General features: G+C 47.3%; 8 protein-coding genes and 1 non-coding gene across 9 annotated transcripts; 3 read left to right on the top strand and 6 right to left on the bottom strand.

Moving 5' to 3' along the window:
• Positions 1–190: 190 nt before the first annotated feature.
• SPC19 (DASH complex subunit) lies at positions 191–966 on the top strand (the record flags this gene model as incomplete). The annotated part of the gene is made up of 2 exons (XM_031153668.1): positions 191–394; positions 562–966. 2 exons carry the CDS (start codon positions 191–193, stop codon positions 964–966), a joined length of 609 nt encoding a protein of 202 aa, XP_031001218.1.
• A 171-nt stretch (positions 967–1,137) lies between these two features.
• On the bottom strand, positions 1,138–1,569 carry MET1_0 (Uroporphyrinogen-III C-methyltransferase; the record flags this gene model as incomplete). Its single annotated transcript, XM_031153667.1, has 2 exons — positions 1,138–1,211; positions 1,233–1,569. The coding sequence occupies 2 exons, from the start codon at positions 1,567–1,569 to the stop codon at positions 1,138–1,140; spliced, it is 411 nt and encodes a 136-aa protein (XP_031001224.1).
• Positions 1,570–1,577: 8 nt separating this feature from the next.
• Positions 1,578–2,959, bottom strand: MET1_1 (Uroporphyrinogen-III C-methyltransferase; the record flags this gene model as incomplete). Its single annotated transcript, XM_031153666.1, has 2 exons — positions 1,578–2,569; positions 2,659–2,959. The coding sequence occupies 2 exons, from the start codon at positions 2,957–2,959 to the stop codon at positions 1,578–1,580; spliced, it is 1,293 nt and encodes a 430-aa protein (XP_031001225.1).
• A 6,079-nt stretch (positions 2,960–9,038) lies between these two features.
• On the top strand, positions 9,039–10,368 carry LHYA1_G008747 (putative secreted lipase; the record flags this gene model as incomplete). The annotated part of the gene is made up of 4 exons (XM_031153665.1): positions 9,039–9,215; positions 9,268–9,378; positions 9,432–9,656; positions 9,712–10,368. 4 exons carry the CDS (start codon positions 9,039–9,041, stop codon positions 10,366–10,368), a joined length of 1,170 nt encoding a protein of 389 aa, XP_031001221.1.
• Positions 10,369–12,861: 2,493 nt separating this feature from the next.
• Positions 12,862–13,539, top strand: inhA_0 (Isonitrile hydratase; the record flags this gene model as incomplete). Its single annotated transcript, XM_031153664.1, has 1 exon — positions 12,862–13,539. One exon carries the CDS (start codon positions 12,862–12,864, stop codon positions 13,537–13,539), a length of 678 nt encoding a protein of 225 aa, XP_031001222.1.
• A 408-nt stretch (positions 13,540–13,947) lies between these two features.
• LHYA1_G008745 lies at positions 13,948–14,040 on the bottom strand. The gene has a single exon. It is a non-coding gene; the product is annotated as a tRNA-Ala (tRNA).
• Positions 14,041–14,934: 894 nt separating this feature from the next.
• LHYA1_G008744 (uncharacterized protein) lies at positions 14,935–16,175 on the bottom strand (the record flags this gene model as incomplete). Its single annotated transcript, XM_031153663.1, has 5 exons — positions 14,935–15,012; positions 15,064–15,276; positions 15,330–15,457; positions 15,507–15,943; positions 16,009–16,175. The coding sequence occupies 5 exons, from the start codon at positions 16,173–16,175 to the stop codon at positions 14,935–14,937; spliced, it is 1,023 nt and encodes a 340-aa protein (XP_031001223.1).
• Positions 16,176–20,834: 4,659 nt separating this feature from the next.
• Positions 20,835–22,638, bottom strand: CPS1_1 (Carboxypeptidase S1; the record flags this gene model as incomplete). Its single annotated transcript, XM_031153662.1, has 5 exons — positions 20,835–21,166; positions 21,213–21,562; positions 21,716–22,235; positions 22,291–22,366; positions 22,516–22,638. 5 exons carry the CDS (start codon positions 22,636–22,638, stop codon positions 20,835–20,837), a joined length of 1,401 nt encoding a protein of 466 aa, XP_031001219.1.
• A 1,199-nt stretch (positions 22,639–23,837) lies between these two features.
• On the bottom strand, positions 23,838–25,249 carry LHYA1_G008742 (uncharacterized protein; the record flags this gene model as incomplete). Its single annotated transcript, XM_031153661.1, has 2 exons — positions 23,838–24,551; positions 25,061–25,249. Coding segments are annotated over 2 exons (903 nt in total), but the record flags the coding sequence as incomplete, so codon positions are not given.
• Positions 25,250–25,297: the final 48 nt, after the last annotated feature.

Here is a 25,297-nt window from a genome sequence, read left to right as displayed (position 1 = left end):
GTACTTCAATAGTAAATCAACGCTAAACCCACCCCTCCAATTTCTTAATCCGCGCCAAGCCTTAATAAACAACGCGCCTCAATATTTACATGCCGCGTCTCCTCTCCCCTAAACCACCACCACCCACAACCACAACCACAACCACAACCAACCCCGCTTCCTCCATTCTTTCATCCCAAAAACCGTCAAAATGAACAACAACAACACAACAACGCTCTTCTCCTCCAACTACACCCAATCAAACTCAAACTCACAATCACAATCCCTCGCCTCCCTCTCCGCATCCGTCTCCTCCCTACGCTCCTCGCTCACGCTCCTCGACTCCTCAATCAGCATCCTGGATTCCGGCATTTCCGATTTCCCGAGACTGAAGAAAGTTCTGAGCAGTACACGGGTATGTAGTCTCGTCTCGTCTCTGTGATATGCTTTCCTGTGCCCGTTTATTATCTTCTTCCCTCGAGAAATCAGTCTTTGATATCATTTGGTTGTTTATTTATACGATGAACAATGTTTGTTTATTGCTTAGTTAACCAAGCGTCTTTACTAACTGCCCCGCCCCAGCATTTCGAATTAACACCTTCCACAACTCTGCACTCTGCCCAACAATCCCTCGCCACCGAACTTGCGCCCGCCATCGAAACGCTGCTCGCGCGCTGCGAGATGCACGTATCGAAGCTAGAGAGGCGGGAGGCGGCGCTGGTGGCGCGGTGCGAGTTACTGGAGGGACGGTTGGAGGGGAGGGAGGAGGGGCTGAGGAAGAAGAGGAGTGTGGAGAGGTTGATGAAAGGGGGGAGGAGTATGAGTGCAGGTGGAGGGGGAGAGGAAAAGGCGCTGAGGTTGAAGGCGTTGAGGGGGAAGAAGGAGAGATTGGGGTATGCGGTTGAGAGGTTGGGGTTGCAGAGTCAGCAGCGGCAGAGGCAGTTGAGGATGAGTGTTGCGGGGGTGGCGGGGAGAGATTATGAATGAGGGGTGGATTATTGGGCACATTGGGGTTGGATGGATGACGAGGGATTACTGGGACAACGCAACGGTTAATGAAGCATGAGGGATGAGCAAATCATGGAGTTCGAGATGGGACTAGGTGCCTTTCTATACCCGCGCTATGCAAAATACAACATACCAGGACATGGCATTACTTTACAGATCAACCTTCAACTCCCTCCCGAAACTATCACCCCTCACAATACCTTCCGGCCGATCCTTATTCTCACCTAGAACAAGCTCCTCGACACCCACCACGCCAAATTCCTCGAACCCTTTGAACCCCTCTTCGACAACCCATTTCCTCCCAACATCCCCCTTCATCAACGCTTCACACGCATTCCCCAACACCAACAGCCCAGGCGGTCTACTTCCCTCAGTCTCAACCGCTAACGCCACAAACTCTAACGTCGTCCTAATAACCCTTTGATCCGGACAACTCGCCCTCTCCACTACCGCACACGGCGTAGTTTTCGGCCAAAGCTTCCTACTTTTATCCACTGCCCCATCCGCTGTCACAACAATCGCATCATCCGACTCCCACGTCGTTAAATCCTTCACCAGCGCCTCAATCCGATGCAATGCCATTAAGAACACTACCGTCCGCGTCCCACAAACTCAGGCGGCACACTCGGTTTCCCCTTCCTCCCTGTCCCCGTACATATCAAAACTTGATCACTCACACCCCTTTGCGTAGCCGGGATCCCCGCAAACATAGGCGCGCTCAACGCGCTCGTTATACCAGGCAGTACTTCAATGACGCCCTCAAAGCCCTCCTTTCGAAAGAACTCATACTCCTCTCCTCCACGCCCATAAATATACGGATCTCCCTGCTTCAACCGCAATACCGTTTTGCCGGCCTTCAGCCCTGCCAACCCGAGTTCTAGGAGCTCCGTCTGCGCTTGTTCTGCGTTGCCTGGGAACTTGCGCGCGATATGTACGGGTGTGCGGCGGGGTATTAGGTCGAGGACGCCGGATGGGACGAGTTTATCTGCCAGGATCACATCTGCGGATAACAGTGCTTTATGCGTTGCGCGCGTGAGTAAATCAGGATGTCCAGGTCCGCTGCCCGCAAGTATAATCCTGCCTTTCTTCTCGGCGCTCCCTTTTGTGCTATCGAGCGCAGCGGTCGACCCGTATGATTTCAGCACCGACTCTACATCCGCATCGGTTATGGCAGCGAGGCGGCGGAGGGGCCAGTACTCGCAGATCTGAGACAGCCAGCGGATGCGTCTATTTTTCGCGGCGTCGAGGTCGGCTTCTGTGACGAGTCTATTAAAGGATGCTGCTTGGTCTATGCTTTCTTCTTCGTCTACTCCACTGCTATTCGACAGATGGTCTTCCTCTTGTATGCGTCGCCTGATCGTCCCGAGTCGTAAACAAGCTGCTCCTAGCTGAGAGGGTAGCGATGAGGCGATTTCGCGGCGGATGCGAGAGGAGAGTTTGCAGCCGTGGCCGTTAGTCGTTACGCCGATCTGCAGTGGCCCATCGGTGTGTGCGGAGAGGAGGGAGAAGGAGGAGAGGGTGGGGGAGTCGGCTATGTTGACCGGGATGCGGTTGCGTTTGCAGAGCTGAGAAATGTGCGCGCCTAGGTACAAACTATCCATTAGCATTCATTACAATCCATTACATCACAATCACTATTAATAAAGCAAATCAAACAAACTTCCTACTCACTCAACACATGCCTAGCCCCCATCGTGACGAAAACCGCATCCACAACCCCCCCAATCTCCTCCCTCCCCAACCCCAACACATCCCCATCCGCAAATTCCTTCTTCAACCACTGCACCTCGCCGCCATCGACCCTCTTCTGCAGCGCGTAATGCAATTCTGCGGTTTCCGGCGCGATGAGCAGCGGTTTCGCGCCGGCTTGGAGGGATTTCGTGCAGCGGGTTGCGGCGAGGGGGTTGCTGCCGATGATTAGGTGGATGTGGGATGTTGCGTTGGTGGCTGTGAGGAGGGAGGTGGGAGGCATGTTTTGGTATTGATTGATTGATTGATGGATGGATGGATGGGATGGCAGGGATGGTAATGATATTTGTGGTTTGTGTCTTGGTGATTGACGAGGCTGGTGGGATGGATGGATAGCGAGCGGGATGCGGAGTTGTGGATGGTGGTGGTGGTGGTGATAAAATTGTTAGAATATTACTCGTATAATATAATTCTCATTGAGGGGATGAACTGATCCATTATATCATATCAGTTTTATCAATTGAGATATACACAAGTCAATTCATCGTTCTCCAAGGAGATGTCCAGATGGTGATGGTACTTTCAACAAATTTTCGCAGGGGAGAAGAGAGAACGCCTTATCCGACCAGTCATCCACGCAGGATTACAACGCTAAATCTACCCCGCGGAAATCTGCTGCAAGGCTGTTTTTCACGCTCCGTATTACGGAAGAGGAGGTACTTGCCCCACCTCTTTACTCGAGTATCCTCCCCTCCCCCCTTTTGTTTAGAGTACTTCCCATTTGGGAAATTATTTAGGAACCGGTCGACGATGGACGAGCTTCATACATATCTCGACTTCGAGAAATATGTTTTCGGTGCTGCATCTCGGTTCATCACCGGACCCATACATCACACCAATAGTAAAGAGGCCAACAAAACCCGCCATACCTGTCTATACCGCCAGTACCACAGGAGATTTGAACCCTCTACCTAAGAAGCTGAAAGGAAGGTTGGGCCTAGTATCACAATGCGTTTATGCGTACCTTGGGCCCGTAAGGTAAGGTACCCAAGTACCTATGTAGGTATATGTAGCTTCAAGGGGAAGAAAATGCGTGAAAGAGGGGGATTACTCTATACCTAGGTACTATGCTGTCATTTACTGAAAATATACAGTACATGGGCCGGAACAACTTCTCTATTCTCCCTCATCAATACCCAAACCATCTGTTGGGTTTGCCCTTATAGGTGTGGAGTAGAGGGCAACCAGGACTTTTATGAGTACTCTGAAGAAATTATCTTAAGAGTGTGAAAAGCAGGCCTAGCCATGCTCAAATCTCCGGATTGAGCACCGGGTCCAGACATGAAAAGAACATTTTCACATTTTTATGGGCAAATTCAACACTTCTTTCTTGTAATATTCATCCCTAAATAGTTTAGGTATTGATGAGGGAGAAGTATTTCTAGGCTCTCGTACATTTTCAAGCAAATGACTGCACAGTATAGAGTATTTCTCCCTTTTACGCATTCTTCTTCCCTCGAAACTACCTACGCATAAACGCATTATGGTACTCGGCCCAACTCTCCTTCCAGCTACTGATAGCGTTCAAATCTCATGTGATAGCGGAGATATGGACAGGTATGGGCGGTTTTGGGATCCTTGGGCCATAGTTCGGTGTGAGTTCTTTCGTCTGCTTGCGTACGGCTAGAGCGTACTTTGCTCATTCTCTCACTCTACATTCATCTCTGCAGTACATAATCAATGAACGACGTCGATGAAAGCGTAGCTGGTGTAGAGCTTTTAGCTTGGAGCTGAACGTCGTTTGCCTGTTCCAAGGCTCATTCCGATGCAACGACGACAGCGCGTGCGGCGTCTATAGGTAAGATCTGGGTCTTCAGTGGCGGTGCGGTTGGTCGCTGAAATCATCTTCCCTGTTCCAGGTCTGTTCCAGCAGCCAAGAAGCCCTTCATTTCTTTCCAGCTCAACATAACCTGTACCCTCGATCGATTCGAGATCCGGAAAAGGGAGGAGAATCAACAACTAGACGGGTTTGGCATTATGGAGCCGGTCCATGTGCTCCTTTATTAACCCCCGCCAGCCCCTCCTCCAACTCAAATTCATCTATTACTATGACTCCATTCTTAGCACCATTCGATGATAGCGTGCTAACCGTCCCCTTTGCATTCGCATTTGCGGTTGTGATTAATTCAGGCCCGCCCAGTGTGTTGGTGCTATCTTGACTTAGGTAGTAGTTCCCCGAGACACGATCAAGGTTCGAGGAAGGATTGGGAGCATGGCGTTCCGGATGCACGATGCGGGACACGTAGGAAACGACCGGGTTGGTGTAGATGTTTTTGGAGAAGTTGGTTGTTGTGAAATAGGAATCATCGGAGGGGCTGAGGATGTCGCGGGCCCATTTGTAGATGTTGTTGAGCAGGGGGTAGTAAGCTGGCATGGAGGCTACGATGGAGGCACAGGCTACATCTATGAGGTTAAGGATGTAGACGTCGTTATTCTGGTCTGGGTGGACCGTTTACATTAGTATATCGGTTAGTAGGTGGGAGGATGGACGGATGCGTACATGGGTAGTCCTTTCTTCGCTTTGAATAGATGACATTCCGGACCAGACTGGACACGATACACACCGTCCCCGTAGAGAAAACGAGACAAATGCCAATCTTCTTACCGAGGGGAAGGTTGAGTCTGCTCAAGACGAAGATGGGAAACAGGAGTAGGAGAAAGTCGGTTCCGATATGCATGCCTCGGACCCCAAGCTGGAACTTTATATTGTTCATGCATTTATACTGTTCTGGGGTAATATTGGCCAGTGTTTCAAAGCTCCAACGGCCTGCAATGGGCATGCATTGGAAAGCGGTCCCGAATAACGAAATGAGACCACACGAGACCAAGATCACGAGGATGGTCCAATGGGCATAGGTGTATAGGGCAGGCCCTGCGTTTGTCAGACGGCGGAGGTAGTACAGCACCGAGATCTTTGCACAATACACGCTGAAATAGAATATGGTCTGGTCGATGTTGAAGATCTAGTACTCGTCAAGTAGGCTGCATGGAATCATTGCGTAGGATGAGATCTTACCAAGTATATCTCGTTGATGTCTGCGTAAGTACAGAACCACATATGTCTCCCAGCACACTTCTTCGACGCGAATTCGTAGACCGTCAGAGAAACATAAGCTGCCGCAACGGGCGCCGCCATCAGGAGGAAAAAGTCATCCAATCCAAATTTCCTACCACGCTTCCAAGTTGTGGCAAGGAACCGACCGATAGTCACGGTGACGATGAGGATTAGAAAAGTGATCGCCAGTCCAAGTGTGGTATTCCCGCTGAAATCATCCGGGGAGTCGGGCGACGGGCGATGTGGTCCATAGGGAAGACTCTTGACGGGGTTCATTTTCGTTTTGAACTGACGCATTCCCTTTTGAATCAAGACATCTTGAGGTGTTGCCGGTGGGCTGTTCAACAACGCTGAACCTGTCATCTTTGCAGAGCGAGCCGATGTAAGTTGTCCAAAGCCCTAAGAGAGCAACTCCGTCTCCAGTTTTTCGTATGAGCAGATCTTCAGCGATTCAGATTCTCGAGCAAGACATATATGATCTGCGGGCTTTGAGGCCGAGTCTGAGTGGTCGTTCAAACAGTTCTTTCTCCACGCATTGTTCATCCTAAATTGAGATGTAGCAGCATGCCAAACATGTATCATTCATCGATCCCTTTTCTCCATGCCCAGAGGTTGTATTGAGAACTCGGCCCCCTAACCGGCTTCCGAACCCCATATACTTGCATTTTCTTAAGATTGATATTTCCCACTAGTTAGCAATCATCTAAAAAATGGCGCATACATAAGTGGCTCTTTACCCCAGTATATGGCAAACTTCGAGCCAATCTTAAAGCTAGACTTCAAACTTTAAACAGCCCTGTCCTGTACTGCGTGTTTCGTGACCTTCGTCCAATCTAAGCTCTTGTTAAAGTGGTGCGGAAATATACGTAATATATAATTCTAGGGAGTGTCAAGTGTCAGCCAGACTTGTTCAAGCTTCATGCCGGTAATTTCTGCGGCGCGCCGTAGTCCGCCTCCTGCAGGATCGTTAAAGCTGGTACCGGAGTACCGGTAGTGGAAAAGATCTACAAACGGGCTACGGAGGTACGTTACAGTACCACCTTTATAACTTCCAAGTTCTCACTAATAGCATCTAATGAGAAGACTTCAGATGATATTTCGATTTACCGCAGACACAACATATAATAACAGCATATACTTTCGCGTAATCTTCTAATTAATACAACGTAGGAATATGAATCTAGCATTACAGAGTCGCGTTACAGCGTTACATGGCACGGACTTGTGATTTTACTTGAAAGTTTTGACGTAAATAAGGAGTATATAAACTTAGGAAGTAGCCCCATTTGGGCTTAAGAGAGCTAGGCCTAGAAGGGGCCTGTTGCGCGTCCGCCCAATCAACCTCGAGTAAAGCTTCAACTGCCAAGAGTACTGTCCGTGCTTCGCTCCGCTGGTGCCCAAGTCAAACCGTGCCGGGTTCATAGATCAATTACTTTGTAAACCATCACTGCTCAAATTTATCAGATTTCGCTCTTGAGAAGTATACCTGAGCCATATCAATAGGAAGCTTCTTTGGTATTACCTGTGATCGCTGATCGCACAAAATCTCTATGCTAAAAGGAAGTTTGTAGGACGAGTGTACAGTATGTTGAAGGAAAGTCGAAATAAGCGTATCACTATACCAGTATGGTACGACAACGGAACGTCCCGGCTTCCGCTCTTAGACTATAGATTTATACAAGTAAAATTGTGCCTTTCACATGCCTGGTGATAATAATAATATACCCTTTTATTGTGCTATACGAGTCAAAGACACATGTCTCTGGTCTGTTTGTTTCTTGCTCGTGCTCCGTATTATCAGATCAGATCAAAAACATCATTATTACCTTCGTTTGATTTGTTTCATCTATATATTTTGAAATCGTAAATTCCTACCAGCTATATTAATACTCCGTAGCGGCGGTACAGTACGGCCGTGTACTTACATATGTGAGGGGGGCTGGCTGGGGCCAAGTGTTGGCCAGGGCCGTTCCGTGATCGTGAGTCTATTTTTCGCCAGCTTCGTGAAATTCATATACACCAACCAGCAATAGCTGACTGCGCACTTAGTTTAGACTCACACATTAATCGGAGGCTGGACAACTTTCGCCCTTACTACGGAGATATAGGTGCACGCATAGCAAGCTATATCTCCTGCCTGTCCCCAAAGTAGTGAGAGAAACCCACTCTTGCCAATCTATCTTCGAGTGTACTTGTATGGTTGAGATGGCGACACTTCTACACTGTATACATGATGTCTATGGTCTAGTTAGTACGATATCTATGCTGTGCAAATAATAAAACTACCACGATTACATTGAGGAAATCCAATGTCACTTTCTCCTGCTTCCAGTGTTCTGCGGACACGTTGTGTGCAACTGGCCATCAAGTACGTACGGTATGGACAAAGATTCATCATCCGATCTACGGTGTAAATTTCTACCAATGTGATAGTAACCAAGAATCAGGTCATGCCTTCCCATCCCCAGTATCAAGCAAACGCAAAGCTAAGAGGCAAGAAAGCGAATTTAGAAAAACGGAACTTTCTTTGACTCTTTTTGACTGCTTGAATAGGTTTCTTGGCTAGCTGAGGGGAATTAAAGGACTTTTGAACGAGTAAAGTGGGGTACATATACCCCGCTCCGCTCTTGTACCCGTACCCGTACCAGCGCCTTTGCCGCCGCCAATTTGGTGGTTGGAAAATCGGATTTTCTAAACTCGGGTGGTTGGCAAGGCATTTTCTGCTTCTGCAGGGGATGATATGCATGAGACATCTTACTGGGACCAGTTATATCGATTCTCTGGATAAGAGCGCCAGAAGTCCGGGGTCTCTCTCCAAGCAATCGGTTTCCCACGTGTCTCTTTCTTTCCGACTTGTTTGCATCTTCAACTTCAATATCTCTCAGATTTCAATCGCCCGGTGGCAGATATGCAATGGCCAAACTTACTTACCCATTTAGTTGCATCTTCGCAAGATTTGTGTGTTTTGTCATGGATGACCGGCGATTTTCTTGAAGGATTGTGGACGGAGGGAGGGGCACTTCCATGATCGCTTAACAATACAAAATACAAGGGGGCGGGGGCCCCGCAGTAACTCGAGCTTCGCACGACTTCATCTCAAAACGGATTTCGGCACGATATAGTAGTGTAATGTTGCTTATGTGTTCAAGCTACCTTATATAAGGGCTTACTTTCTCCCGCTTTCTTTCCATAAAGATCTTGATATAGTCTGTATCTATTGACTGAGAAATTTGTGAAGAGCTTCATCATGCTGTTCTTTTCATTGCTATACGTTTTTGCCCAGTACACAGCTATTGCGGCAGCAATCAATGCGACTTCGTTGTCATGGTACGATCCTCAACTACCCGGTCTAAATGCTACGCTACAAGAGGAGGTCTTCGCGCGACGGTCGTACTTTTACGTTGGAGGAAAGTATATCAATGGGGTAATTCAATCCACCTTCAGCCGCATTCCCAGAAGCTGACAACACTGTTTAGACCACTGGGTCGGTCATTACCGACCAGATGTATGTCGAGAAATTGGAACCTCCAGTTGTCCTCCACGCGTACCCTATAGTGTTCATCACGGGGGGCTTTCAGACAGCAACAGTTCGTACAAATTCTCCCCCGTTTGCAACTCAGCCGCTAATGTTCACATCCAGAATTGGCTTAACACTCCTGATGACCGTGCAGGCTGGGCTTCATATTTCCTCTCCCAGGGATACATTGTCTACTTGGCGGACCACGTTAAAAGAGGAAGATCGCCATGGATCGTGGCAGACAGCGCTTTGTTAAACACTACAGCCACTGGCCTTGCATTTGTCCAAAATTACTTCATCGCTGGAGAACGTACCAAGCTATGGCCACAAGCCGTACTCCACACCCAAGTCAGTCTCCCAATTCCCAGCCCTATCTCAGACATCCAACTAACCACCATCCCAGTGGCCTGGTACTGCTGAAGTTGGTGATCCCACGTTCGATCAGTTCTACGCCAGCCAGATCCAAACCGCACCCAACGATGGTCCTTTCTCCCAAACTGTTGTCGACGCCTATTCCGCGCTCCTCGATAAAATTGGCGCCAGCGTACTTGTTTCCCACTCCCAAGGCGGTCCTTATGGCTGGGGCATCGGCGACTCGCGACCCGAGCTCGTAAAAGCCATAATCGCCCTCGAGCCAGAGGGACCTCCCTTCGAGAACCAAGTCCAACGTACTGGTGCAGCACGTCCATACGGCATTACCACCGCGCCCATCACCTACTCTCCTGCTGTAAACCTGACAGCCGATGCCAACGCCTTCATAAAAGTGCGGGTGAACTCCACGGACCCCAATCTAGCCAATTGTCTGATGCAGGCGGAGCCAGCAAAACAGCTACCGAACCTGCAGAAATTCCCCATCCTGATGTACACGACTGAAGCGAGCTATCACGCATTTTACGACCATTGTACGTATAGTTATCTGGTGCAGGCGGGCGTGACGCCGGAGTGGCTGCAGTTGAAGGATATCGGGATTCGCGGAAATGCGCATTTCAGTTTCATGGAGAAAAACAGCATGGAAATCGTGCCCTTGCTGGATATGTGGATTCGTGCGACAGTCGAGTGATGGAGTGACTCTCTCAAAGACTTTTTCTATCTGTGTAATGTTTCCCAGGGGAAAACAATGCAGCGTTCACGCGCGGGGCGTTTGCTCGGAGGTTTGATATGAGGGTTTAGTTTGGTCTGCATATACCGGTAGGGCCAATCCTTTGCGGACGGAACCAAAGATAGACTGGGCGTCCAATGGATTTGCAGGTGCCTTGCATGGGAAACAGGACGGGACGGGACGAGAGCTATAAGAAGAACAATTTAGCGAACGTCCAGGGGAGTGGTGCGGCTGACAAGAAATTCAAGCGTTATAATTGGCGCAGAACAGTCGCTGAAATCCTGCAGATATCAATATTCCTACGGGACAGAAATGTAACCCTACTAAAATGATCATTTTCCCTCATACGGTGCGTTGTTTGTACTTATTCAAGCTTTGTCGCGCCATGCAAATGGCAGTAAGACACCACGGCCAGCACTCCACAAGCATTCGGAAAACTCAACAATTACCACCATGAAGCCAATTCTCGCCACAATCCCCTCTCTCCTTTTCCTCGCCCACGTCTCCCTCGCCCAAGATAACTCCGCCCTCTTCTCCCAATACCTAGGCGCACCCACCGTATCCGCAACCTTCGACGGCGACAACGCCCCCCTCCAGTCCTCCTTCTTCACCATCTGCACAAACTACGTGCACGATCTAGCTGCAATCCCCACCGTCCTCTCATCCAGCATTAGTCCCCAGCTACAGCAGCAGCAAGCAGATGGCGTCTGCCAATTCTGCACGAGTTTAAGTCAGTCGAGACCTGATTCCTGCTGCGCGGTTCCGACCTCCGTTGCATGCTTCGAGGCCTTTGCGTCGGGTGGGGCGGCGAAGACGAGTCCACCTGCCACGCCTGCCTCGACAACAGCTGCGGGGACTGCGGCTACTGGTGCTCCGACGGCTAAGAGCAAGTCTGGTGGCGAGAGAATTGAACCGGTAGGTTTACTATATGCTTGTGGTAAGTTTGATGTATGCTAATGAGTCTGGTACCTCAGGCTGGATTTATCGGGAATATCGTAGCCATACTTGGCTTTGTTGGGTGGGTGTTGTAAAGTACAAGTTGGGCAGGTGTCAGAGCTGTGTAGAGTACCGCGGAGAAGTGTTACCGTCAAAGCGAAAGTTGGGAACATATGAAATATGAGAATTCAGTTTAAGAGCTATATGGAATCTGACGTGAATTATTCCAGATTTCAGTTCCAACAGCTGAACTGAACTTGATTTTACCTTCAAATTCCCTCAGACACTTCGCATTTTTACGCACTTGAATGTCCTGTTGATGAAAGTAGAATGATTGTTTCCGTGGACCTTCATCCAATGAACAAAATACAGTGGATCGACGGTATCAATCGCATGGCATTCATTGAAGCAGGGGCTGTCGGTCGTCATATCATGGAAGACCTCGCAAAAGAGGGGTTTACCATGGGTCACGGGCCGGACAGTGTTGAGTTTTCGACTTTAGGAGGCTGGGTTGCTACTAATGCAAGTGGGATGAAGAAAAATAAGTACGGCAATATCGAGGACGTGGTTTTGGATGTGAATGTATTACTGAGAGCGGGATGCTGCAAAAATCCGAAGCTCACCCCAGAGAATCTGTTGGTATCGACGCCCGAAAGCTGATATTTGGGTCAGAGGGGAACTTGGGAATCATAACCTCGGCGGTCGTAAAGCTCTTCCCTCTGCCCGAAGTCCAGCGTTATGGTTCTGTACTCTTCCCAACCTTTGAAGTTTTGATATGCGGCTGCAAATCAGGTTCGTGAGAGAGAGCCCACTTTATCTTTGTCGGATCGAGAATATACTCATAGTTACGGACCAGTTGACGTTCACCAGTGTATTGAACTCGTGGCCTAATCTCGCCATACCGACAATACTCATTGTAAAACAACTCGTCCAGTGATCAATTTCCTTCTACAAAACAACTCCCGTCCGCCTCCGCTTCTTTTGCTTCTCAATAGAAAGTTCATCTCGAAGCGCAACAGCCTCCCTTCAGAAGAAGGCGGGTATCAAATCCTCAATATACTTTATCTCCCATGAAATTTGGCTCGTGGCATTTTAGTGCCTATCTAGGCTTCTCTTCGACCTTTAAGTTCCCCATTAGGTGCTAAAATGAAAAGGCGAACACCAGCCAAGTAAATCACTACTAGCACGTGACTAACCCCCCCCCCCCCCAGATCACCCATTCCGCAACCTACCTTTAGAAAATACATACCTACGAGGTACAGTAAACGCACTATTGAATGTGCTTTGGTTTAACCCCACTACATCCCCGCCGCCCAGCTCAACTCCGTTCCGTCAAGTCGTCTATCTCCGTAAATCCGGCGATTCGGGTCTTTCAGTGCATCTTAATACTTCCGGTGATGTATTTCCCCGTCACCCACGACTATATAACGAGTCCCAACTGAACATGCACAAACCTCATTAGTCTAACTCCCCATAACGATCCTCTTTCCACATCAGCTCCTAACTCCATCAATCACCATGGCACCCCTCCAATTCGGCGTCCTCATGATTCCCTACCAAACAATCGACGCAATCGGTCCCCTCGACATCCTCTCCAGTGCCTCTAAAACTATCATCGCGCCCTTCGAAGGGGCAGGTCTACCCGGCATGAAAGGCATGACCGCCAAAGCCATCGACATCGAGTTCCACCACATTAACGAGACACTCGAGCCCCTGAGCCTCACTGCAAACGTGCGTCTTATGCCCTCCACGACCTGCGATACCTGTCCTCCACTTGATTTCCTACTCGTAGGCGGTCCCGATCCCTTGGCATATAAGCTATCGCCGCGATTTTCAGAATTCATTCAGAAACATGTTGCGGATGGAAAAGTCCTGTTTACTACGTGTACGGGAGCACTGGCGGTTGCAACGTCGGGGGTCTTGGATGGGAAGAACGCAACCGTCAATCATGCATTCTTGGACATGGCCAAGCAGATGGCGCCGAATGTCAAATGGCAGAAGAAGCAGTGGGTTGTTGATGGCAATATTTGGACTGCTGGTGGGGCCTGTGCGGGAATGGATATGTTTGCGAGCTGGTTAATGACGAATTATGGGATGGATATTGCGAAGTTTGCATTTGGCGGTCTTGACTTCGAGCCGAGGGATGTTGAAGGCGCTTTGGTGCTTCCTAGGCAGCATGGTGTAGAAAGTGTCTAGAGGTGAAACTTCTGGGCTCAGGATGAAGCGTGGACCTTTACGGTGGAAGGGACGACTCAATAAGTTCGAGTAAAACATAGCGAGTTCTCCTTCGCAATCGAGTTTCTTCTTTCCTTTTTCATTCTTCTCAAGTGACCTGTCTACCTAGCTTTTGAAAAGTAATCCCTTTGTTCTGAAATTTGGGAAGGAACTCCGCCAAGTCTAGCATATCCGCTGTCGACTCGGAACGAATAAATCAAATAACCAAGCAAGAGTTCCAGCTCTAGTGACTTTAAATGATAACCCCCAATAAAAAAAAGGGAAAGAAAATCGACAAAATCATTCTTCCTCCCAGATACCAACAACCGGATCGTACCCCACCCCCTTGTCATAAGCGAACAGTAAACACACACTCCATACAAAAAAAATTGGAGCAGAGAGGACTCGAACCCCTGACTTCTTCCACTTTCTTACAACTCAATGAATTGCTAAGGAAGCACGCTACCGCTGCGTCACAGCCCCGTTTTGTGGAGAACATTCTGTCTATTCCAATAAATACAGCGTCAAAAATAAAATGCAACTATTCCACCCTCCACGATATTTAGTCTCTACACTGGGAGGTCTTTACTAGACTAAACGCTATATAACTTATAGAGCAAGCGCAATTAATTAATAGTGATTAAATATGTTTCTATAAGATTTGTATGGATAGCAAAGACTATACAGTGACCCAACTAATAAAGAAAGGTTCTGCTATGCCTAGGAGCAGCTGTGGGGAAGACATGTGACATGTTCCAGGTTGAAAATAAATCAAGAACCCCGCATAGGCAATGTTGAGTGAACATGTAGAGTTTGGACAACTGAAGCTTTAACTAAAGGTGCACTCGCATCTTCAACGGTGCTGTATTTCTGGGGTTGTCAAGAACACTCAGCATACACGTTATACGTGACTCTGGCCCATCCAGAAACTAAGACGCAGGGACGCATTCAGAGAACTCCAAATTACGCAAACAGTTTACCAAGTTAGAGCAACTGATTGACCCAATGAGAAGAGCGTGAAGGTGTCACAAAGAACACTGAAAGGAAGCATCACGTTTTGAAAGTGCCGAAGTAGTCATACCCAGGTAGGACTTCGAAAAACATGTCAAACGAACCCCCATATTTGATTTGATGCATTACTATAGCAATACTGTACGACATCGCCCTTGTGATGAACAGTTTTCTCCAAATGGAGAAAATCTCCAAGTCCACACATGCCAAACTCCGATAAATATGTACCTCTAATGCCAATGCTTCGTCCACCTAGCCATTTCATACATTCATTCCGGTCTTCTCAATCATATATTATGCTATTGCAGCATGATTACATCGCTCTAAATTATCCTCCTGAGTACACAGCTAAATCGCTCGCCGTTATCATACTCCCAGGCTGTCTTTGAGAATCTGGAAGACGTTCAAGCGTAAGTGAAGGATGTTGGCGGCTAAGGCTTTTTCCTAATAAATTATTAGTAACTTTATCTCTGTTGCAGTCAAGTCCTAACTCACATAATATGTTATATGTTTCCCGTTGTAAACAACATCCGTTCCAGTGATTGTGAGGTTGGCAAACCCGTTCTCCAGAGAGGGCAGTATCAAAGTTTGGTTCAACATTCCGATCAAGGGAATGTGGTTATCACCAGGTCTGAGAACCATATTCTCGATCAGAGTTTTCCCGACTTCAACGCCTTTGGGGTCCTTGAGGGAGAATGTGACATTTCCCTGGTAGTCTAGTTAGCGTTGTGGAAGTCATTTGCAGATGTGAGGCCACTTACCATGTCAACAGTGATGTTAGACGGGTTGGGAATGAAGGCAGTGCCGTTCATATTTGGTAGAATCAGGAGTGTGTTGCCGGGGTCAATCCTGATGTTCGTCACATTGAAACCTTGCAGACCATTCAGTCCTATTTCCGTTAGCTATTGTCGGCGAGTCGAACTGATCATCCGGCTTACCATTGTATGTGGTTGAAGCATTATACTTGACGTGTATCGCTGGAAGCTTTCCTATATGCAGCAATGGTTTTCCCACCAATGCTGTGGTAACTTGTTTCAGCGTCAAAAGTTGCGTCGCGTACAGAGCGATCTGGTCCTGGTCATAGATTGGAACTGTCGCATTGACGATGGCGGCGTTTGAAACAGGATGCTTTGTGTGGGTTTTAGGTACCGGCAGGTAAAGGATCGCTTTTTCCGAATACGTTCCATTCGTCACCACAAACGTGCCACCCGACCATGGATCGAGAGTTGGGGTGTACATGCTAGGGTTGTGCGTTATGATTCTCTCGGTGACTTCAATATGATCCGGGGTGGGATTATAAAATTCCAATCCTGTGACTTCAAGGCGCGCTTTATTGACTCCATGTTGCGCGATGTTGGGGAAACCGACATAGATTCTTAACAAATTGTCAGCCCTTGGCCTCATTGGAAGCGGCATGTAGCGTGCGTGACTGGTACTTACATAGGAAGCGTAATGATCAAGAAGCCAGCGCAAAATAATATCAAGTAAATCCACCACCACTTCTTGGAGTGAGCCTTGACCTTTTGTCTTTTTCCCACGTCAGGGGACGCAGTTCTTTGTTCAAACTGCTCGTCTACTGCCTTCTCCGAATCCGAGTTATTATTCATCTTGAAGATTAACGCGCAAATATAACAATGAAGTCAAGTACGACTTGTATAATTGTCGCGAAGCTTGGGTGAAAAGGTTCCCCAGGATTGAGTCTGGGGATACTGGGAAGGTGGAGACTTATGAGAACTCTGGAGAAAGAACGACAAGCGCTCGAACAAGGATACAAAGAAATCGGAAGGTGGGCCAATAATTCCAACGCATACTGTACAACAAGGGTAATATTTCCGCATTGTGCATGTGATTCCGAAAGAAGGAGGCACACCCGGGATTACAGCAGCAGGGTCTGAGCTTTGGTAATGCTGTCGGTGAGATGAGATCGTGACACTGAAAAGGGAAGCTCTGGCCGTATACTTTTACCAGTAAAACTTTCTATGAAGCCATATATCCAAACGATTTACTCATAAACTTTTTAGCAGTTCACCAGCTTCAAATTCATAACTGTCCTTGACAGCGCTCTGTCGGCGCTGTACTCCTCATTCATCAAAACAAAATCAGATGCCAGAAAATAAAAAAATTCAAATTGGTTGCGTCCGAGGCGTTCGGTGTTGTAACACGTTTTCGGCCATAGGCCGAAGGCTTGATGCGGAGATCCCTGCCTTGCACCCCGCGGACTCCGCATTTTCATCGGATTGAGACTGATTAAGGTCACCGGGTGGGGACGCTCCCAGCCACTCACCGTGTCGCTTTTCAGCTCCCAAGAATCACAGATCCAATTAAGATTTTTACTTCGCAATCTGGAGAACCCTTTGGTGGTGGCAAGTGACAAGCATACGGAGGTAGATGCGGGGAGGAATGCATTGGACATCTTGATACGAAGTACCGGACCGGTTTGGTACGAGTACGATATATGGGGTAGAAATTAGAATCGCGCGTTTAACGCCGACGGTACGGAATAACTTCGCAATTACCACTGGTTATGCCTTTTACAGCTAGTTGATATTATATTTGCCACAGTTAGGCGGGTCTTGGGGTAATATAAGTAATACCCCGCCTTATAGTAGTAAGTTGGTAGTGCCCTTTTAAGGACTCAGATCTGTCGTTTCAAATGTACTTCGTACGAAGTACCATAGTTTTTCTTGCGACTGAAAAATAAACTATTCAAATTAAGTTATACAATATAGCACAGACTTACACTAAATCATCTTAGAACAGCAATGCGTCATGCGAGCGCCGATAACATACCCTACAAGGTGTGTTGCTACAGATAACAGCTTGTACTCTCCCCCCCCCTTAATAAAGGTTAATGATCCTTCGCCCCACCGTGTAAACAGGGGAATTCAGCAAATGATATCACTACGTCTAGGGCTTAGTGGGACCTTACAAGGACCTTACGAGTACCCTTCACGGGCCACTTCAAGGGTTTCTAGCCATTCAGTTCCATAGGATTCTACGTATTGTGGGGGCTTTACGTGATTTAACCTTTATTAAGGGGGGGGGGGGGGGGGGGGGGAGTACAATGAGGCACGACTACAGCAGCTGAGATATTAGCTGCATCTGCCGCGATGATATGCACTATAGTTGCCTTTACGGGCAGCAAGCTTCAATGAAACTTAATATAATTCGATAATATACGTGTGATCTGCTCAAGGATTCAAGGTACGAGCGCTACCAGTACGGACTACGGACTCAACGTCACTACCGTATCTCTTGAGACCCCATATATATTCTAACCACGGCCCGCAAGATACCTTAAATCCCCTCTTTCCCCCTCATTCAATGTGGTAACCCCTGTCACAGAAGACTCAGTAGTTCGGCGAAGTTAATTTTCACATGGCAAGATAGAAGTTCTTGGTAAGCCCTAGTTTCCATTGGAAGATTTCCAAGAGAACAAACAAGGCTTGTGGTACACACCATGGCCCCCAAGCTTGCACCAGGTGCGATTATCTATTGCCTAAATGGATCAAAGTTATCCCGAGTTATCTGAAACTTTTTGTATGAGATCGCAATTCCTACTTCATCAAAGGCTGAAAGTATTTCCTGTCAGAATATCGCGGGAAGCAAAGCTTCGTCTGAGCTCTCATCTTGAGCAGGTTTCCATATTTTCCATATTTTGACATTTCTCAATGCTGGGAATCTGTCGGCTTTGTGAAGCGCAATCTGAAGAAGCCAATCTCTCATTTCCATACCTGAAATTGTCATGACTCATGACCTGTTCAAGCAAGCGCCTCTCGATGAACCACCGGAACTTCCACTCGACTAGCAGGCAGTGCTGCTCTAGCTTTCCGGGAAGTTGCTGGAAAAGACTTGTTGGTGAGGTCCCAATAGCTACGTAGCTATTCTTCTGCCACTGTGAAAATTTTCAAATTCTGGCTTTCTAAGTAGCAAGACGTTTCATAGCTGTGAAATTCCTCAAGCTCCCGTATATTGAAATATCGCTTCTGAAATAGTCCACTCTGCCGGTAAATGTGTATTCTTCCAGCGTTGACCATTGACGCCCAAGTACTGTAATGAGACGAATTGCAGAGAAGAGCAAGCGATCCCAGCTGGCACGATTGTTCGTTACGGCATCTTGGGCATCCATATGAAAATGTTTCAGTGCCTTTGGCCAACTCAAGATTACCTCTTGACTGAAAAGATTAAAGGATTAATATTTGTCCTGTTAATAGTTCCGGAATAACGATGCAGGTAATACCTGACTCATCAGATCAAGCATAACATAATTTGTGGAAATAGGGCGTGCATCTTTTGAAATATGGCAAGATGAAATGAGGTTGACTCACTCTTTATCAAGAGGTACGGTCCTTCGCAAGTAGATTGGTTCGATGGTTGAGGTCCCCGTTCCTTGATGATGCTTGACATCGCCTTCAAATACACTCCAATCTCTTGCGCCAAACCGGTATATTCAAGGGTTTGAAATGTGATGGATTTTGCGGGAGGTTAATGCAAGTGAAGGAAGCGACGTGGCAGGGAAAAGGGACATGATCTCGACGAAGATCTCATCTGGTAACGTGTAGCTGGGAGGCATTGTGGTAGAACCCGTACTCTCGGACTGATTGAAAAGATCTTTCGCGTGGCGCAGGCTGGATTTCAATCGATAATCTTTGACTGATCTGAGTGACTGTCACTCAGTGGCAGTCTAAAAGGTGAACTGATACAATGGCGGGACGTTCATATGATTTCACCAAGAGGAGTTAGAATAACCGGTCTGGATATTGGACGAGAATTGTTGGGAATGATGTTAGCGACGCAATTTGGAGATTGTTGGTTTCATGTCACACAAGGCAAAATTGGCAGATATTGTATCACGTATAGCCGCCTTTCATTCGTTTATATCTTCCTCTATATGATGAATAGTCTAGATTTACGAACCAATTGCAGTATACAGCCTACCTCCGTAACATCCGAAATTTTCACTTCCCAGCCTTACCTACCAACGTAAATATACGTTGCATTATCACATGATACTTTGCAACTAGACCACGGGACTTGCGAACGAAACCTCAAGAATACTTTATTCGGGGTTCTCGGAGCTTTTATTTTATAGGGTGGGTGGGCAATAAGCGTGTAAAATAACTTATTTGAGTTGAGTATTAGCCTTAACTTGAACTTAAAGGAGAGTGGCAATAATGCAAAAGAGCAAAATTCCAACATGAGCATGTTATAAGCAGTGAATGAACAATATAACAACCGGAAAATTCCATTTAACAAAGACAGCAATCATGTTAAAGAAACTCGAAATTATATGAATAGCAGCAGCCTGAAGAAAGTAGCATGCAATCTATATTTGTGACCAATATATCTTTCCGCAGCGTAGATACGCAGATACTCTGTACTCCTGTACCCCAAACATAAGCTCCTAGTTTGGCTAGATAATGTTTCCTAATCGAAAGAAGTCCGAAACCCTTCCGCCAACGTATTACTAACATCGGGTCAGTAACCTGCACTTAAAGAATAACAATAATTCCAGAATCCCAACTCACACCCCTCATCTCTTCTCATACATCGTTCCCTCCACCAGCAGGAGCAGCAGCATGAACTCCCACTTCCTCATCCCCACCCAAATGCAAATGCAAATCACTCCACAATTTCCTCATCGCCCCTCTATGAACCAAAATCTTCATCTGAGTCGCGGAAAGACCAAGTGCCTTTCCGTTCCTGTAGAAAAACTCCATCCACCTCCGCGTATCGACCCCGACATCCGTCGAGGCAAGTGGAGAGCCCCACCGGTGTTCCAGTACGTCCGCTTGGTGCGCGGCAACGCGGCTTTTGAGGCTAAGATGCCATGTTGAGTGGATACAAAATGCTGGGTTTTGTGGATGGTGCGGATAGTGTGGTGAGTATTTCGATGTAGTGATGGTTCTGGTAAGCTGGGTAGTTTGGGACCCTGGAAACTTTATGAGTGGTGAGGATTGGCGAACGTACGCTCACGCCCAGACAGTAGAGAATTTGGCGAAATGGATCAGGAGCAGAGTTTGCTGTCCTTCGAGTTATGGATTTCTGGCTGTGATTCACTAACAAAACGCAATAACAACGCACAATGGAATGCATGAAAGTTTGTTTTAAAAATACACGATTATAGTATGATAGTGGCAAAGAGACGGAGTTCGACAGTGAAGTGATTTTTGTATTATGAGTAGCAGTTATTGTTTATATGCCAACTCGAGACTTGAATCCAAAAGTCAATACATACTCATCTCTCATCAATCATCAATAATTACTCATGTAGAAGACAAAGGCTGCTTCTGCATCGTCTGCTTGAAGACTTGCAGCGCCAACTTGGGTTGGTAATACGGAACCTCATGTCCAGCCCCAAAGACTCTCAACCAGCTCAAATTGCCCTCGGTCTTGAAAGTTCCTCCTGCGGTACCGTCGACAGTGTAATTCGTTACTGCCTTACTGGCGAAAGCAGATGAGCCGGAGTAGGTTACCGAATCTGCAACTACCAGACCCCCGAACCAGTTACAGATCCAGTCTGCATCTCCCGCCCAGAGTGTGACGGTTATGCCGGACCGGACCACCTTGGACAGAGTCGAGAGGAAGGAGCGCGCATCTAGATTATCTTAGTAAACGGAAGGAGAATCAAAAGAATAACGTACCATCACCGGTGTTTGCGAATTTCTCGTAGGGCGCGTCGGGACATTCACTATATGTGCTCTTTGCACCGATTGCCTTTACGACTGATGATGATTGCAGGTAGGTGGAGTAGGTGGACGGTGGATAGGGATCATCTGATGGCTCGCGGATGTCGTAGACATCGAAGTCTCCTATTTCTGAGAGTGGGCCCTCGATGTCATTATAACAAGTGTTGTCTGCATTCTCACAAGCCGAGTCTGAGCCCGTCGTCGAGGAACATTCTTTGAGCAGAGGAAGACAGTCGCTGTTGTAAGTGCTGAGATATGACTTGTGCTCAGAAGCAGAAATCAGAGATTTCCAGGTGTTGTTATAACTAAACATCAAGATTTTAGAGTCAGCACGTACTGCTCTTAACCGAGCACTCCGGGTTGAGATATATTTTTCAAGAGTAGCTTATCCCCAGGCTTGTTTGAGGGTTTACTACTGCTGACATATTCAAGGTAGCAAAGGTTATATCCGAACTCACCTGAAGTCAACGTATGCCTTTTGCTGAATAGTCGAATCGTACCATCCGTTATTAATTCCCAAGGCAACAAGCGAGACATTTTGGCCCGTCACAGTTCCTGCAGCGATGGCTGCATTTTGGGATTCAAAGTATGAGGCAAACTCCGGGCCGTAATGTCCTCCGTAGGATTCGGTGAAGATTCCAAAGTCTCGGCTTTCGTATTGTGTAAACTGTGCAAAGAAAGCTTGAAGTAAGGCCCACACCACAGGAGCTGCAGTCACTGTCGATGTTACCGTGTCGGTTCCGTACGAGAATCCAGTGCCTATTGGTTGGTCGACATATAACATGTTTGCATACTCGTTGAAGCTGTACGGATTTAACGAGGGCGTGGAGGAGCCATCAACGAAATGACAAGGACCGTTTTCCTGGAACAGGCCAATCATCGAGGAGCAACCAGGACCGCCATTGAACCAGGTTGATAGGGGAGCCGTAGTGGGAGAATTGCGTGCTTCAAAGAACCAAAACCACATGTGCTCGCCGGCTGGATGTTGACGTTAGCTCAGTGCTTCGGACAGAACGACAGACATTTCACTTACTACCAGTAGTGAGATACCCTGAGTATTGGTTTACTCCAGCAGTAGTCTCGCAGATCCCTGAGTTTGTTACGAAGTCCTTTTCCAATAAATCAGCATGTTTTAAATGTGAGTTTCGAGGGAGCCGCGAAGCTGCCACAAAAGCTTGCGTAATGACTCCCAAGACAGTTTCAAGGATTCTCGGCTTTTATAGAGGAAATCAGAATTTCGGTATGAGAATAAGCCTACCATTGAAGTACCTGTGGCTTCATGCTCGAAAACAGTTCGATTAACTCCGTCATCATCATAGAATGAGCGCTTTCCCCGTATATGAGCTGGGACGTCCCTTTCTTCGAAGCTATTAGCTGGCATAGCTTGTACTAAAGGAAGTACCAAGCCAACCAAGGCATAAGAAAGTTGGAAAAGCATTTTGCTATCGTGAAGTTCAGCGGGCGCAAGGGAATGTTGGTGGACTTTTCCTCTTGTTGTTGAAGGTGGGAAGACCAGCTAGAAGATCTCTATTTATTGTGAATACGCTCCACCTTTATGTGATATTTTCTAGACATTGCACGTGGCGTGCAATATTCAAAATTAAGCACCGGACAGAACGGAGACTCCCCGAAAGAGAAGGTATAAGGAATAATCAAAGCTTCTACGGTGAGGGGTTCTACTGTACAGTACCGCGAGAAGAGGCAGAGCAGGGAAGGTGTGTACCATGATTAACAGGATAAAAAGATACGAGCATGGGAATACCGAAACACCCTTGGGGAAGTGCCTAGAAAAGCTTAGCATGCGGGACGGTCTTGGAATTTGGCGGGTCAGTGCAAGGGTTTAAAGCTTATAATATGGATCAACGTTACTTATATGCCATTTCGTCTGTGATAGGGAGTTCACACTGTGCTGAGAGCCGCCAACAAGGCCTTAATAAAAGCAAGTCTGCCGCCTGCCTAATCGGGGTACGCACATATAAAAGGGAAGGACTCACGAGAATCGCTGATTGGTAGATTTGGTAAGCGGGAACCAAGTACCGAAGAACCATGCTCGAATCATCGGAGATCGCCAGGCGATCTCGTGTTTGGGTGGCGCTGGGGCGAATTAGGTTCATGCAGGAAATGCCCTCTTTTGCCTGATTCGGGAGGTGCATGGTTGCAATTCACGATTTACGTACTAAATATAGTGGACAACTTTGTTCATCTCCAGAATCAATTAAATTGCCACAAATCAAACGGTTGAGCTACCCGCTCAGAATTATGGCGACGAGAGAGGCAAACGAAAGGAAGGAAGACACGATAGAACATGAATCAAGTCATGATGCAATAATGAAAATTCGACTGCGTTTCCAAATCGCCGACACCTGTACATTTCATGGATTGTTTTCAGGATTATTGCAAGTGAGACTAACACCGCGGTGACTGCAGAAAGAAGAAAGTTCACTGTCTCAATTGAGAGACAACACCTGATATTCGCACCGAGTGGAACCTATCCCATCGTCTGACACCAATGGCCCAATGGGTATCTCAAAATGAAGATGGTATTCCTAGTATCAAAGCGTACCATAAGTATAGGGCCTACTACTCAGCAGCTTCCAAAATATCAACGAGTCTGTTCCCCTTCAAATTGTACCCCTCCACATATGCTAACCCAAAATCCGCCACGAAATTATCATAGGTGGTCTCAGGCTTGTTCCGACAAATCCCACAAAGAGTATCGACCACATCTTTCGCGAATCCAGGTCTTGGAAACTGTTCAACAATGGCATCCCATACGCCCCTCGTCAACACACCGCCAGGACTCATTTCGGGGCCTGTAAAGTCGGTAATGATCCCAATACAACAAATTCGCACCTCAATTTCTTTGTGCAGTGCAATTGAGCCGGTAGTATGCAAAGCAATGGCATCCCATGCCAACTGAAGACGGTGATTGTCCCAATCCTTCATCTCTCCTTCTCGAGCGATGAAGTCACGGGCAGCGTTTGCACCGTCAATCTCAAACCTCTTGTCCTTGGAGACGAGCTCGTCAGTTTTGTCCCATCCCAAATCGTGTAGAATGGCGGCAATGGCGTGGAGCTCTTCGTCGTGCTTCTGAAAGTCGGGGATCTGGGAAGCAATGACATGGCCGAATAGCCAAGATCGTACGACGTGGTTGTAGGCACTGTCGTTAAGGTGTTTGCGAGCGTAGGCAAGGGCCTTGGTGATAAGAGGTGTGTCGGAGACAGTAATGCCGGCCAACACGCGAGTTCTGATATGATCAGACATAGTGAGAAGTGGTATGGCTGGGACTGGTGTCTGTAGAAGAATGGTGAGGTGAGAATAGGATGCACCGTTTCTGGGGGGTGCAGCAGATCAAGCGTCAGAATAATGTTTTATATTTCATCAGATGGGATGTACAGCGGATGTAACACGGATATAGCTGTGAGAGCTCAAAGTGGCGGGGATGGCAGAAACGCAAAGTCTCAGAATCTCGAGCCTCGTTCACACAGTCAGCTTGCAAATAATCATGATTGCGTAATATCAACAAAGGAAATGGCAAAACACTCGTTCCCAAATTGCCAATAGTCCCAACATAAAGGCCACCGAGACAAGAGCAACTTTCGCAAAGTATGGACGAATTAGAGATCAATCGAGGCTTTGAATAACCTCAAGATTGCTGCTCCAAGCTCTATAAACTCATCCTAACCTATTTTCATAGCAGACGTAATTTATAACGCTTGAAGTCGATCTTCAAGCTGCCTACACCATTTCAAAGAAGGTCCTTGGACGGTTGTATATCCAGCTAATGCCTGACTATACATTACCTTCGCCATCTCTTTTCGACCTGTCTGTGAGAAGAGATCGCCAAACCCCCACATAGTATTTAATGCTGGTAAATGAACCAGTAAAAGTTCAGGACTAAGTGCCTCCTTATAGCCTTGCAGCGCCCAAGTGTACATCACCTCCGCCTCTACTAGCTTGCCTTGCATTGTATAGAGGATGCCTAGGTTCCCAACTATATCAAGTGTGGATATATGCTTTGGTCCAAGTGCCTCCTTATA

This window comes from Lachnellula hyalina, assembly GCF_007821495.1.
Source record: "Lachnellula hyalina strain CBS 185.66 chromosome Unknown contig00270, whole genome shotgun sequence".
Classification (NCBI taxonomy): Eukaryota; Fungi; Ascomycota; class Leotiomycetes; order Helotiales; family Lachnaceae; genus Lachnellula; species Lachnellula hyalina.
The sequence above is the reverse complement of the archived record's forward strand: the minus strand, read 5'-3'. Positions and strand labels throughout refer to the sequence as shown.